This window comes from Dipodomys ordii, unplaced genomic scaffold, assembly GCF_000151885.1.
Source record: "Dipodomys ordii isolate 6190 unplaced genomic scaffold, Dord_2.0 Scaffold26, whole genome shotgun sequence".
NCBI lineage: Eukaryota > Metazoa > Chordata > Mammalia > Rodentia > Heteromyidae > Dipodomys > Dipodomys ordii.
The window spans coordinates 10,719,143-10,732,464 of NW_012267242.1; the positions used below are offsets into that span (position 1 = coordinate 10,719,143).

Consider the following 13,322-nt stretch of genomic DNA (forward strand, 5'->3'; position numbering starts at 1 on the left):
ATAGTTTGTTGATCAGATTGAGCACATAGGGGCAAAATACCCTATGATTTTCAGACTGGGTATCTGCAAAGCAAACAAGACAGAGTGCTTGTATGACTCATTGACTCTAGTTGGAAGGGGGAAAAATTAGAAAAATCTAGGGAGCAGGTGATTTCAGGCCAGGCTGTGTGGCTAGGGCACTGCCTCCTTGGAGAAAGAAGAGGACAGATTACAGATCACAGAGGTGTCTGAGGGACTCATACATCTCTGAAATGCTCTTTATTAAGGAAAAAAAAAGGTTACTGTAACCTTGAACACATGGTTAAAAGGATAAGAGTAGCAAGAGCTAACTTCTTAGAAGTCCCAGAAAACCTGTTCCTTTCTTTCGGGCACCATATAGTCTAAATATAATACACGAAGTCATTGTTAATTTTAATTTCACTAGTCTGTGGGTGTGTTTTAAGAAACAGCCTACAGGAAAGGGAAGGACTTCCATTTTAAAGCCCTCCATAATGCTGATTTTTAACACCATTTCATAGTCCTTAAAGAGACTGAATCTTTCATTGGTTTTGTGAGTATGAACTGAGAGCCAGGCAGGTGCTGCTCTACCACTTACTAGAACCGTGCCTTCAGCTCTTTTAATTTATATAGTGCTGGTTCTGGGGCTTGAACTCAGGCCTGGGTGCTGTCCCTGTGCTTTTGTGCGTAGGCTAGGGCTCTACCAATTGAGCCACAGCTCTACTTCTGGCATTTTTGGTATTTAATTGGAGATAAGAGTCTCGTGGACTTCCTGTCCGGGGCTGGCTTTGAACCACAAGTCTCAGATCTCAGCCTCCTGACTAGCTAGGATCACAGGTGTGAGCCACCCATGCTTGGAAATACATTTAGCTCACATCTAGTCTACTTACTTAGGGGGCTAAGATCTGGGTTCAAAGCCAACTCTTAACCTTCAGTTAACTGGGAAAAAGCCAGAACTAGAGTCAAGTAGTAGAGCACCAAACTTGAGTGGCAGCCCAGCTCAGTGGGAGTATGCGGTCCTGAGTTCAAGCTCCAGTACTGGCACCAAGAAAAGAAAACCAGTGTGAGGGAAAAGATTTTAGTTGATTCTTGTAACTTTCCATAAAACCAGCCTGGGTTAGTTAAGGGAGTGATTTTCAGTAGATAGCTCCATTTGGAAGGCAATACTGACTTAAAAGAAAAAAAATCAGTAGGTACCCCAGATGCCCTGGGTTAAAGAAACCAAGGACACTTAAATTTTAAGCCTGAAAGATGTCAAACCTCACCTAGGGTACAGGGGTCTTATCTTCCCCCTTCATTCACATCCCCTTTCTATACCAAGGAATTTTTGCTCATTTCAGTGCAGCCTGTTTAAGTCTCCCCACTCCTTCCTCTCTAACACGGTAATTGCATGGGCTTTCCTATTCACCCTCTCATCTTCCCCAAATACCACAAACCAATCCTAGTCTGTCTTCATTTCCTAGGCATTACATTCTTAACACCCATGCCACCCAAACCCTAACATACAGCAAAATGAACTTTACTATCCCATTTATAAAAATCCTGTGTGTGTGTGTGTGTGCGCGCGCACATGTGCTTGCGATCTCTGGTTTCCTTGTCCATAGACTTAAGAGGCTTCTCAGTGCCTTACTAACCTTCTCAAGTAAAGAGGAATCCTTAATAAAAACTATACCAAATTTACTCCTAGAAACCTTCCCCAGAATTTCCATCTTTTCCTCTTTGAAAAGAGCAAAGGGAATTGGGATTGGCTAATTTAGAAATAAAAACAAGCAGGACAGGATAACACGTTTTTTTGATTTTGTTCATTTGTTGTCTTAAAAACACATATTAACTAGAATCTATTAACAGATCTAATCCAAACACGGCAGTCCAGTGGAGAATCAAGTTTCTGGGTTTTATTCTCTGGGAAAATCCAATGTTTCCATTCCTATTGGTCCTGGCCAGCATCCTATGATATGGAGGCCTACAGGAGAAAGGCAAGCTGTGCAAACTCAGGGTATGGTTTGACTCACAGGGTGTCCGGTGGGGGGTAGGCAATGGAGGCTCACCGGGTGGCTCATCAGTGTTCTAACTCCAGAAACAAGGACATGACTTGGGTGAGGTGAACAATGCTCTCACCTGGTCACAAAATTGGAGTACTTAAAAACCCAGGAACCAAGACAAACACTATTTTGATACAGTATTTTTTTAAGCAAAAGTTAATGCTAAAAAACCTCATGCTGAACAACATACCAATTTTTTTGTTTTGGCAGTATTGGGGCTTGAATTTGGAGCCTCGTGCTGTAAAGGCAGATGCTCTTCCACTTGGAGCCATGTCTCCAGCCCAAAGTTTTGTCTTTTTTTTAAAAAAATTATCGTTAAGTTGTACAATTTAACAATTTGTCAATTTAACATGTCCAACCCCAGATTTTAAATAAAGACAAGATCCATCCCCATACTTGCTCCATCCAGCTTCATTTCCCTCATCTGAAGCCTGGTCCTGTCAGATCCTAAGATTTTGATATTTTGTTCAACATAGGCTTTTGGTATTAATTTTTAAAATAATGAATTAAAAATGATCTATTACTGAGTAGACTTTTAAATTGTATACCCACGTGCTTTTCATACTAGGTTCCTGCCCTATCCTGAAATATATAAGCCTCCTCCTTGGAACCTCATGGCTTCTTTAAAATAAAAGCCTAGGAATACCCATGGGAAATGATCAAATCAACAGACCAACAAGTTTGGAAAATAAATGGCTTTTGAGTTCACTGAAGAGAAAGAAACCTTTCTAGACAGAATTGTTCCAATGAGGAGGAAGTCTTGACTTGCTTTGTGATTTCGGGAAATAGGATGAAAACTTTCTGTATAGGGCTGAAGGAGTGTATGCAAACAAGAGTCTGCAAACACACACACACACACATACACACACACACACACATACACACACACACACACACACACACACACACACACACGCCTTAGATCAGATAGGGGCATTGATTACATTCTACTAGACAGGTGCTGGTGCATACCTCAACAGCAAAACCCTAATATACAACAAACAGCCCCAATTAACATTCTGGATACTTCAGTACACTTACTCCCCTTCTTCATATGTACCCAGGAGTGTCTACAATTGCATAGATGATATTTTTCCCCAGAAAAAATATAAACAAGAAAATTGGCCCAGTATTAGTCCTCTGGTTTAAAGCTCTTAGTAACGGCTCTGGCCAGAGTATAGGCTGTCCAGATTTGTGCTTTGTGCAAAATGCAAAAGAGTTCCTCCCTTCTGTGTCTGTATCCCCACTCCAACTCCCTGGAGAAAAGGCTTGGGTCAGGGAAAGGGAGAAATCCAAAGACAGATGAACTCACTGGGACTAATCTGTGATCTGTGGTTATAGTTCACTAAAATAGATTTCTCTACTTACCTTTATAAATTGCCCCTAGCCCCCTTCCCCATGTTTCAACATCATTCCTAATATCAAAAATATCACTTCTTACAAAGTATTTTATTATTATTTTAATAAACTAACCACAGATTAAGGTCAGTTTTGGCTTAACAAAAGAAGCCAGGATGTTAAGTCCATTCTCCATAAGTAGAGAGGAAGGAGAAAGAATCTCTTAAATAGGAAAAAAAATAGCAATTAATTTTTTAAATGTATTTTTGTTGGGGTCCTTTTGTTTCTTTTACTTAAAAAATTAGTCAATAAAATAAGTTGCTTTCTACAGAAAACAGCAGCAGAGGATGGTAGTGCTTGGTAGGTTTTTGGTTTTTGTTTGAAACAGTCAAGCCAAATGTCTGCCCTTCCCTAAGTGCACTCAGACCCCATGTGGTTATTGCTAAGTAGTTAAAAAATAGATCACTAGGCACCCATTCACCTGAAGAAAATTCAACACACACAGCTGCTCTTCCTATCACTTCCCTTTCCCAGAGGGAATGTTTTTGTTTGTTTGCTTTTAAATAAAATTAAAGTCTCTCTCTGTCTCTCTCTTTCTCCCTGCCAGTCCTGGGGCTTGAACTCAAGGCCTGGGCACTGTCCCTGAGCTTCTTTTTGCTCAAGGCTAGCACTCTACCACTTGAGCCACAGCACCACTTCTGGCGTTTTCTGTTTATATGGTACTGAGGAATCAAACCTAGGGCTTCATGCATGCTAGGCAAGCACTCTACCACTAAGCCACATTCCTAGCCCTTCTCTCTCTTTAAAATTACACCTTCTTAGCTTGAGCGCAGTCCTCAAAAAGGATGAGGAAAAGATAGGGGGCAATCAGCAATCTCCTCTTAAACTAGAATGGATAACAAATGACTATTTAGAAGAAAAGAAAACTTAAAAGGAAAAAAAAATCCCCTTTTAAGTTCCTCTATTTCCTTTCTCCATAAATAGGGATTTAAAGACTATCTTCTTCCTAACAAGTACCCAAGAGCACAGATTATTGCTTTGTCTTTACAGATGCTTCAGGAGGAAAAAAAAATGTATCCAACCTTAATATCTACCTTAATTCCAATCAATAGCAAATGTGTCCAATGTCTCAGTTTCCCTCCACACTTCCAACTCCACTACCCTGGGCTTTTTTCCAACCTAAAAGAACTTTGGTCTGCTTATAATTTTTTTCTCTTTAATCCACTGAGCCTCCTTTACCTGTTCTTCCCCAAGATATCTGCCCACCTCCCACCCCCACACACCAAACATTCCCTTACTACTTTCCCTTAGGTTCTGGGATGGGACCCAAAGGGTTAAGAGAATCAACATCTCTCCATCATTGTAGCTCCTTAGTCCCATCAAGTCCAGCTCTGCAAAGGAATAGTACAGCCCTTTGGGCACCATTCAGCCCTGTCCTGCTCTTGCCAGTCTGGCAGCACTCCAGCGCACACACATGTAAAAGTTTCCAACCAGGCTTCCACATACATTTCTGCATTTGCCCCATCAACACCGGGGCTGGGTCTTGATAAGCCAATGAGTTGAGCTGAACTTTCTTTGTTAAGCCCCTTGCCCTCCAAGGTTCTACCCATTCAGAACCTGTGCACCAGCAGCTCCCCGCTGGGCTCACGCTCCCTCCTTCTCAGTTCTTCCCTGTAACAGCAAGAGCAGAAGTTGTTTGTCTCAGGGTGTCCGTAGAAGCTGCAGCTCGGTTGTTTACATTTGGTCTGGGTTGGGGGAAGCCCCCGGGGACCTCCAGACCATCCATCTGGCTCAGGGGGCTCTCTGTAGCCGTTGCTATAGGAATCAGCCACGCGGAAGGGGGGTGGTAGCAATGCACCCCTGTGAACTCCATCCTTGCCTGGCTCCAGAGAAGAGATGTTGTCCTGGTGGGCGTAGGGTCGCCCAGGAGGGCACTGTCTGGGGAAGGTGGCATAGGGTGGAAGGCCTCCCCCACATGGACCCCCTGCCAACTGCCTCCTGGGTTCCTGGCAGTGGACTCCACCCCCAGAAGGGCGAGGGATAGTGAAGCCCCCAGGGTAGCCAGTAGAGAATGCCATCGCCTTGGACTCTGCGGGGGCAGTCAGCTGCTCCTCCCCACCATCTGGCTCTGGTTTTTTGGCTGGAGGAGGCCCACTACCTAACCCTCCATTCATGATCTTCCTCTCTGCCTCTTTCTGCTTCTGCTCTGCCAGGAACCTCTCCTCGGCATCAGAAAGGTAGCGCTGGATCATTTCCTCCTGATATTGGTGGCGGTGACCCATCTTCAGGGTTCCAACAAAAATAAACTTTCCCTCCCCTTGCATTGCAATCCGCATAATGCTCAGGCTTTGCATAACCTCCTGGCTATACTTGCTCCCTCCATTCCCAATTGACTCAGATGTGAGCTTCTCCGATAGAGGCCCATCCCCAGCTGCCTCCTCCTTGCCACCCTTCCAGCTCTTCAGTGAGTTTTTCTTCTTTTTCTCCAGTGTTTCAGTGCCACTGCTTATTCCCGACCCGCTCCCCACCCCTCCAGGCTTAGAGCCCTTGCTGTGCATCAGGCCGCCCATGTTCTTCTTCAGCTTGCTGCCCAAGGTTTTGCCAAAGCTTCCCAGTTTGTTAGCCACAGAATCTGCTCTCTTCTTGTCCTTCTCCCGGTCTCGCTTTGACTTGTCCTTCCGCTTGCTGCCCTCATTGCCGGTAGAACCACTGCCTACTGACTCCTTGTCTGATTCACCAGACTCGGGAGTGGATCGGGGCTCATCTCCAGCTGAGGCTGTGGGGGACTCAGGCTGGGCCAGAGGAGCCTGAAAGAGAAGAAGACACAGATATCCCTTTGGTATAGCCTGGGGAAGTCCTCCGAGACTTCCAGCAGATCACAAGGTTCCCTGCCACCAATGCCATAGAATTAGCTACATGGGGAAGGGTGGTAAGCGTTCTTGGAGGAACTGCCCTGCTCCAGAAGAGGGCTCTTGCCATGGTGAGAGAAGCGCCACCCAGAAAGCCACTGTCATTTCTGGCTCCAGTCATCTCTCAAGGGCCAAGGAAAACCGTATCTAATGTCTTCTAGCTCATCCAAGCCAATTCCTCTCCCTTCTAATATGGAGATAGCAAACAAAGCCTGACTGCTCTTCGGATGAAGGCACAAGCATACTACACACAGCTATTGGGTAAGCAGGAAAACTATTTTATAGATACCAGAGTCCTTATTATAAATTTGTCTATTTCCAACTCTGCTCAAAATTAATCTCAAGAAAGTCTTAATGAACTACCACCAGCCCAAGCCTGACTGTTGTACACCCTCAAATTTTACACTTGCAGCATTATGGAGTTTGCAGATTTGCCCTCATTCCTGTGTTCTAGCTCACAACTCATGGGATCAGGAACTCTTAGGATATTCTGTCACCTTATGGTACCTCAAATAGTGACCTATCTATAATAGCATGGGACATCTCAAGTTCATCAAAAAGTCCAGGAGGAAGTATTCTTTGGAACCAATCCAACATCTTCCAGCTATTCCAGCCCTTGGTCCATTAGCTACCATGGAGAACAAATTGAGAGATCAAGCCCACCAAATCTCCTTCTCCTTGTTGCTGAAGGTGAGGACACACAAGGGTAGGGTGGGGGCAGTTGTCACCTGTGCATCAGAGGAGACAGGGATCCACTTCACATTCATGTAGCTATGTAGTAGATGCAATTTTACCTCCAGAGACAGAATTACACTGTGAACCAGAAGAAAAAATACTGTGATATTTTAAAAGCAAAGTAGTCAAATTTATTTGGGAAGTCAAGATAGGGCCATGTGGCTAAGGATACTAAAGGAGTTGGGTCTGAATTATATAGCTTCATCAATTGCTGAGCTTTATGACCTTAGCAAGTCATTTCAACTCTCTGAAACCCAGCTGGAGTTGATAATGGGATCTGATAATAGTATCTGTCCTGAGGCATTAAAACAATGCTTAGAAGGGGCTGGAAAATGCTGTACAGAGCTGGGCACTGGTGGTCACACCTGTTATCATAACTACTCTGAAGGCTGAGATCTGAAGACGGCAGTTTGAAACCAGCCCAGGCAGGAAAGTGCCTGAGATGCTTATCTCCAAGAAACTTCTCAGAAAAAGGCAGAAGTGGCACTGTGGCTGTTTTAAGTATCATTTAGGAGATTTTGATCATTGAGAACGTATTTTTAACCAGCCATGAGTCAGCACCCAAAGAAGCCAAAAGAAGGAGGCCCTGGGTAAGAAGAGGTGAACTTTTACATTCCTATGTTCTCCCTAAGGGAAGCTATGGAGGAAGGAAAGTAGACTTAGCTCTACAGCCTATAGGAAGGGAGGATGGGGGAAGTCCATTATGGAGAAACTCCAGAAAGGCAAAAAACGACAGCAAACTATTTTAGTGGACTATATAAACTCCTTTTGGGCTTTGGCATGGTTCATATTGTAGACAGCCTGCCTACCAAGTAAGAGGCCCTGAATTCAAACCCCAATACCACAGAAACAAAACAAAATTCTTCCTCACTAGGCCAAAAAGTATGTTTTTGAGTTTCTAGGTATTCTGTTTGGGGAAGAGAGAGAGAGAGAGAGAGAGAGAGAGAGAGCGCAGGAACACTTCCCTGCTGTAAGGAAAGAAGAAGCTGAGATTTCAGGCCACACAAAGCAGCTACAAGATCCAAGAATCTTGGTGTCCGATCTTCTTCTACTTCTCCATTTCCCCAAAGAAACTGGAGTTAGGATGTAATTGTCTTGCCTCTGGGCTGAAGAAAAATTCCCTGGGAAATAGCCACTGTCAGTTAAAAAAAAAAAGAGCTAAGCTACAAAGCAGAAGGAGAGGCGAGGCTTGCCTTACCTGGCCAATCGAACATTGTCATTGTCATCTTTTCCCCACTCCCAGGCCTTGCCTGGGTCCACAGCAAAGTGCAAGGGAAGCAGCTTATGCTCCGAATCTGTGAGTGGGATTACAGCTGGGGAAGAAAAAAAAACCACATGCTGTCAAGAAGTCTCCTTGAGGAAGGAAGAATGCAACTAAACATAATTGTCAACACTAAAACAGGTCTCTACTTGTAGTCACTTCTCAGTTCTTATATTTGATTTACCCCTGACATTAAAAAAACAATAGGCTAAGCCAGTGGTCGCCACTGGTGGTCACATCTGTAATCCTAACTACTCAGGAGGCTGAAATCTGAAGATTGCAATTCAAAGCTAACCTGGGCAGAAAAAGCTGTTAGACTCCTATTGCCAATAAACCACCAAAAAGCCAGAAGTGGAGCTGTAGCTGAAGTGGTAGAGTGCTAGCATTGAACACAAAAGCCGGTGGACAGAGCCTAGGCCCAGAGGTCAAGCCCCAGAACTAGGGAAAAAAAACAACAAAAAAACCCAAAACCCCCCAAAAAATAGCCTAGTCGTTTTCTGACATCAAACATGAAATTTCGATTACTAACCCTCTACAACTCCCTGCCAGTCAGTCTCTCATGACATTCTTGCCAATTATGTGCATTCAAAGAATTCAAAGTCATGAAGACAAAAGACAAACAAAACAAGACACCATTGAGAAGGCTTTATGACCTTAATATTTGCCCCGGAACAAGGAATACAGACTATGTTTTTCCCCCAAATCCTTTTTTTATTAAAAAAAAATTGTTTTCTTCATATAGCTTAGTAAAACATGCATTGCCTGGGTTTGCATGTTCCTGAATTCTTTCCTTTTTCATTAGCTCTTATTTCTATTCTTTCAAGTGAAAATACTGTAGACCATAAGGCCACGGAGACACAGACAATGGATTCACACCTTGTTCCTTGGCATTCTCCTTCTGCTCCATGGACACAAGTGCAGAAAAGTGGGCCTGATCGTAGGCAAGCACCAGAGGGGATCGGTGACATTGGCTGGCGGGAGCTTCCAAGGGCAGGTAGATCCCTCCAAAGGGAATGGGGGCAAATGCTGTGGGAAACCATGAAGATTATTCAGACTCCATCTCATTCTGTCATCTGACTTCCCCCTTTCATTCCAACTTGTTTAATGATTCTTTATTAAGAATAAATTGTTGGCTGAGAATGTGGCCTAGTGGTAGAGTGCCTGCCTAGCATGCATAAGGCCCTGGGTTCAATTCCTCAGTACCACATAAATAAATCTTTAAAAAAAGTTTTTTTAAAGAAGCCTTGTCAGTTAATTCCAACTACTCTAAATCACTTGAGAATTATCTTTCCCTCTTTTTCCTCCCAAATGTCTAAATATCCCCTTTCCTGTCCTCCTCCCAAGGGTTAAGCCAAGGCTTTGCAAGTGACAGAGACTGGTGTAGAGTGATGACTGGCTGACTCACCTTCCCCACCAGAATCCCTCAGCATGGTGTCTGCCACGACCACTATAGGTCTCCGAAGCACATGAGCAAGAACAAAGACGTGGAACTCTTCTAGGCTCTCATATACAGGCTCCTCGGAACTCTCTACCCTACAGGTACAAGAGAGAAGAGTAGAGGGCGGGCAGCAAAATGGAGAGGGAAGAAAACAAGAAAGCCATGAAGACCAGATCTCAAGAGAGGGAAAAGAATGTCTTTGGTTGTCCAATCTTAAGACTGCCACTAACATAGCTGATTATTTTATGTTATCATGATTGTTTCTACTCCTTCATAAACAGGAAAACACAAGAAGAGAGATTTAGAAGCTCTGGAATTGAAATGGAATTAGGAATCAGAAGTAAACCCTATCTCTTCATATTCACCCTGCTCAAAAACCTCCTCCAGTTCTCTTTATCCAGTAATATACAACTGCACAGCTTCATCTGGATTATACAAACTACAACTACACCATACAACACACTCATGATGTCTTTTTTTTTTTTTTGTCAGTCGTGGGCCTGAACTCTGGGCCTGGGTACTTGTCCCTCTGCTCTTCAGCTCAAGGCTAGTGCTCTACCATTTGAGCTATAGTGCCACTTCCTGCTTTTACTGCTTGTGTGGTGCTGAGAAATCAAACCCAGGGCCTCATGCATGCAAGGCAAGCACTCTACCACGGAGCCACCTTCCCAGCCCCACTCATGATGTCTTACAAAAACAACTCCAAAACTCCTTTCTTATGTACCCTTCAAGAGTAACTTCCTCATTCAAGAATAATTTCTGTGAGCTTATTATCTTCAATGAACCAGCAAAAAGCTGAAAGTGGTATTGTGACTCACATTGATAGAGTGCCAGTGAGAGGGCAAGGCCCTGAGCTCAATCCCCAATACCAGCACGCGCGCGCGCGCACACACACACACACACACACACACACACACACACACACACACACTTTTTTTTAAACCACAACTTAAAAAAAATAACAATAAGCTAGGCACCATTGGCATATGTCTGTAATAGCTGAGATCTGAAGCCAGCCTGGGTAAGAAAGTCTGAGACGTTTATCTTCAATTAACCATCAAAAAGCTGGAAAGCTAGAAGTGGAGATGTAGATCAAGTGGTAGAGTGCCAGCCCTGAGCTAAAAAACTCAAGGACAATGCCCAGGCCCTGAGTTTAAGCACCAGGACCATTACAAAAAAAATAATAACAATAATCAAACTATGTAAACATTTTTCACATTTCCCTTATTTCTCTTATAGTGCCCACACATTCCACTTGGTTGATATGTTTCATTAATGTCTCTGTTTCATAGGTTCCCTGTCCTCTTTTATTTTCTTTTTTATTTATTTACTGATGCCATTGAGTCATTTGTCCTGCAGTTTCCTAAAGTATAAATAAAATGCAATATAATTCCTTAATATGGTATAAGAGAAACATTAGTATGGTACACAAAACTGTAGGTTGCTGTTTGGATGCCAGTGGATCATGCCTATGATCCTAGCTACTCAGGAGGCTGAGATTTAAGGATCACTATTTGAAGCCAGCCCTGGCAAGAAAGTCTGTGACACTCTGATCTCCAAATAAATCACCAAAAAAGCTAGAAGTGGAGTTGTGGCTCAAGTGGAATAGCACTAGCGTTAAGCAAAAGAAGCTCAAGGATAGTGCCCAAACCCTGAGTTCAAGCCCTGGGACCAGCAAAAAAAAAAAAAAAGTGGGTTTCCAAGTTTCATCTATCATTTTGTGCCACTCAGACAAAGCCAATTAACTAGGCGTTCCCAGTGTGTTCTGTTCTCTTGTATACTTCTGTGCCTTTGCCATGGCTCCTCTCTCTCCTTCCAACATCCTCTTACCTCAGAGCTCTGAGGATGCTACATTCTGGGAGATCTTACAGCCCAGTGAAGGCTCTATGAAGATGAGGAATTTCCTGCTCCCCAACTTAACCATACTTACCCGCCACCATTGGCTCCGTTGGTACCTAGATGCATTCGAGGTTCACTTGAAGCAAGCTTTATCAGTTCATTCCATTCCTTTTGCCATTCGTCCTCTGTGTACACCAGTCCTGACTGTGGAAGACATGCAATAATGAAAGGGAACATTAAACAACTAGAGGTTAGACTCTCAAGTCAGGGTCCATTCCAACTCTCTCTGTTACTCGACTATTCTCTTAGCACTTGGCTTACACTTATATTACAAAGCCAAGTCTCTTCTCCCTCTCCTCATCAAGATCCATAGAACAGACTATGACCTTTCTCACACTTCTTTATCTTCTGTTCTTTTTTTGACTCACCATAATCTGACCTGTCTCTGCTCTCCACACTACTGCCCTACCTCCGCATACAACTTCACCTAACTGACTCTGTCAAAGGACAGTGACCTTCAAATTAACGAATTCATTGCACTCTTTGAGTCTCATCTTTTTAACTTTCATATGGTAAGTAACATTCTTGTCTTTAGTTTCCATAGCACTGCTTTCTCTTATTTTTCTAAACTGTCTCTACTCTCCACAAAATTCAAATTGTGCCAATTGTTTTAGCCTTGCTTGCCCTCTGGGTGATCTCTTGGTTGCCATAATCTTGTCCACTTATCTATATGTTCATGACTGAAATCCCCTCTTAATTTCTATATTCACAGATCCAGCTGCCTATTGAACACTGCTACCTACTGGGGTGACCTCAAACTCTATAGTCAAATTCATTCTTCTCTTCATTCTTCTTTTCATAGTCCTACCTTAGTAAATAGAAGCAACTATCATCCAAACACCCTACCCAGAAACCAGAGAGTTATCTGGTATTCTATTCTTCCTTTCACCCAGTCTATATCTGGATCCTTTCAGTCAATAATTATTAGGAAAGAACTAGACTGGGCGCATGGTTCAGGAGATAAGACTGAGTTCAAACCATAGTACAACAAAACTAGCATTTAAGTATGAATTGCTACAGTGTTTCTTTAACTGGTTTTGCTACTTCTTCAGTGTTACTGAAAATGCTTTTGTAAAATTTAAATCTGATGCTGTTTACTTCCTGCCAGTAGTTCTTCTAAGAACCTCAATTTCCTCAGATATAACCCAAACTCCTACTCATTATATACAAAACCCACTTCCTGGCCTCTACCCATCTCTCCTCTCTGATAACCCCTTAATTTAGTAGTGGCCCTTTACATGTACTATGTTATTTTGTACCTCTGCACATTTTCATTCACTATACATCTGGCAAACAACTTTATGTTATAACTTTCAAGACAAAATTCAAATGTTACTCTTTTATGAAATCTTTCTTAAATCTTTCTATAGTAAGTCAGCCACTCCTTCCTTTGTGCCTTCCCTTCCCACATACGACACAGAGTTTTCTATTATAGAAGTCATACCTGTTACCTTTGGTTGCAATCATGTATTTACAGGCCATCTCTTTATAGGTCTACCTCTTATTCTGCTTTTAAGAGCCAGGATTATGTTTTATGCAATATACTCTGTGTATATTATGTGAGCAGTAATCAATAAATATGTGCAAAGTGATACTATAATTTTTTTTGGGGGTCGGTCATGGGGCTTGAACTGTGGGCTTGGGCACTGTCCTTGAGCTCTTCAGCTCAAGGCGAGCACTCTACCGCTTGAGCCACAGTGCCA

The 13,322-nt window shown here is 43.0% G+C and overlaps 1 protein-coding gene across 1 annotated transcript in view; it reads right to left on the reverse strand.

Moving 5' to 3' along the window:
- Positions 1-4,115: 4,115 nt before the first annotated feature.
- The window catches only part of Otud7b (OTU deubiquitinase 7B), a 58,481-nt gene continuing 49,274 nt past the window's right edge, over positions 4,116-13,322 (reverse strand). The window contains exons 7-12 of the mRNA XM_013014961.1: positions 11,651-11,763; positions 9,688-9,815; positions 9,159-9,308; positions 8,220-8,334; positions 7,015-7,099; positions 4,116-6,184 (exon numbers count right to left, since the gene is read on the reverse strand). Coding sequence (XP_012870415.1) covers positions 4,988-6,184; positions 7,015-7,099; positions 8,220-8,334; positions 9,159-9,308; positions 9,688-9,815; positions 11,651-11,763 — 1,788 coding nt within the window. The 3' untranslated portion in view covers positions 4,116-4,987. The remainder of the gene's footprint in view (positions 6,185-7,014; positions 7,100-8,219; positions 8,335-9,158; positions 9,309-9,687; positions 9,816-11,650; positions 11,764-13,322) is intronic.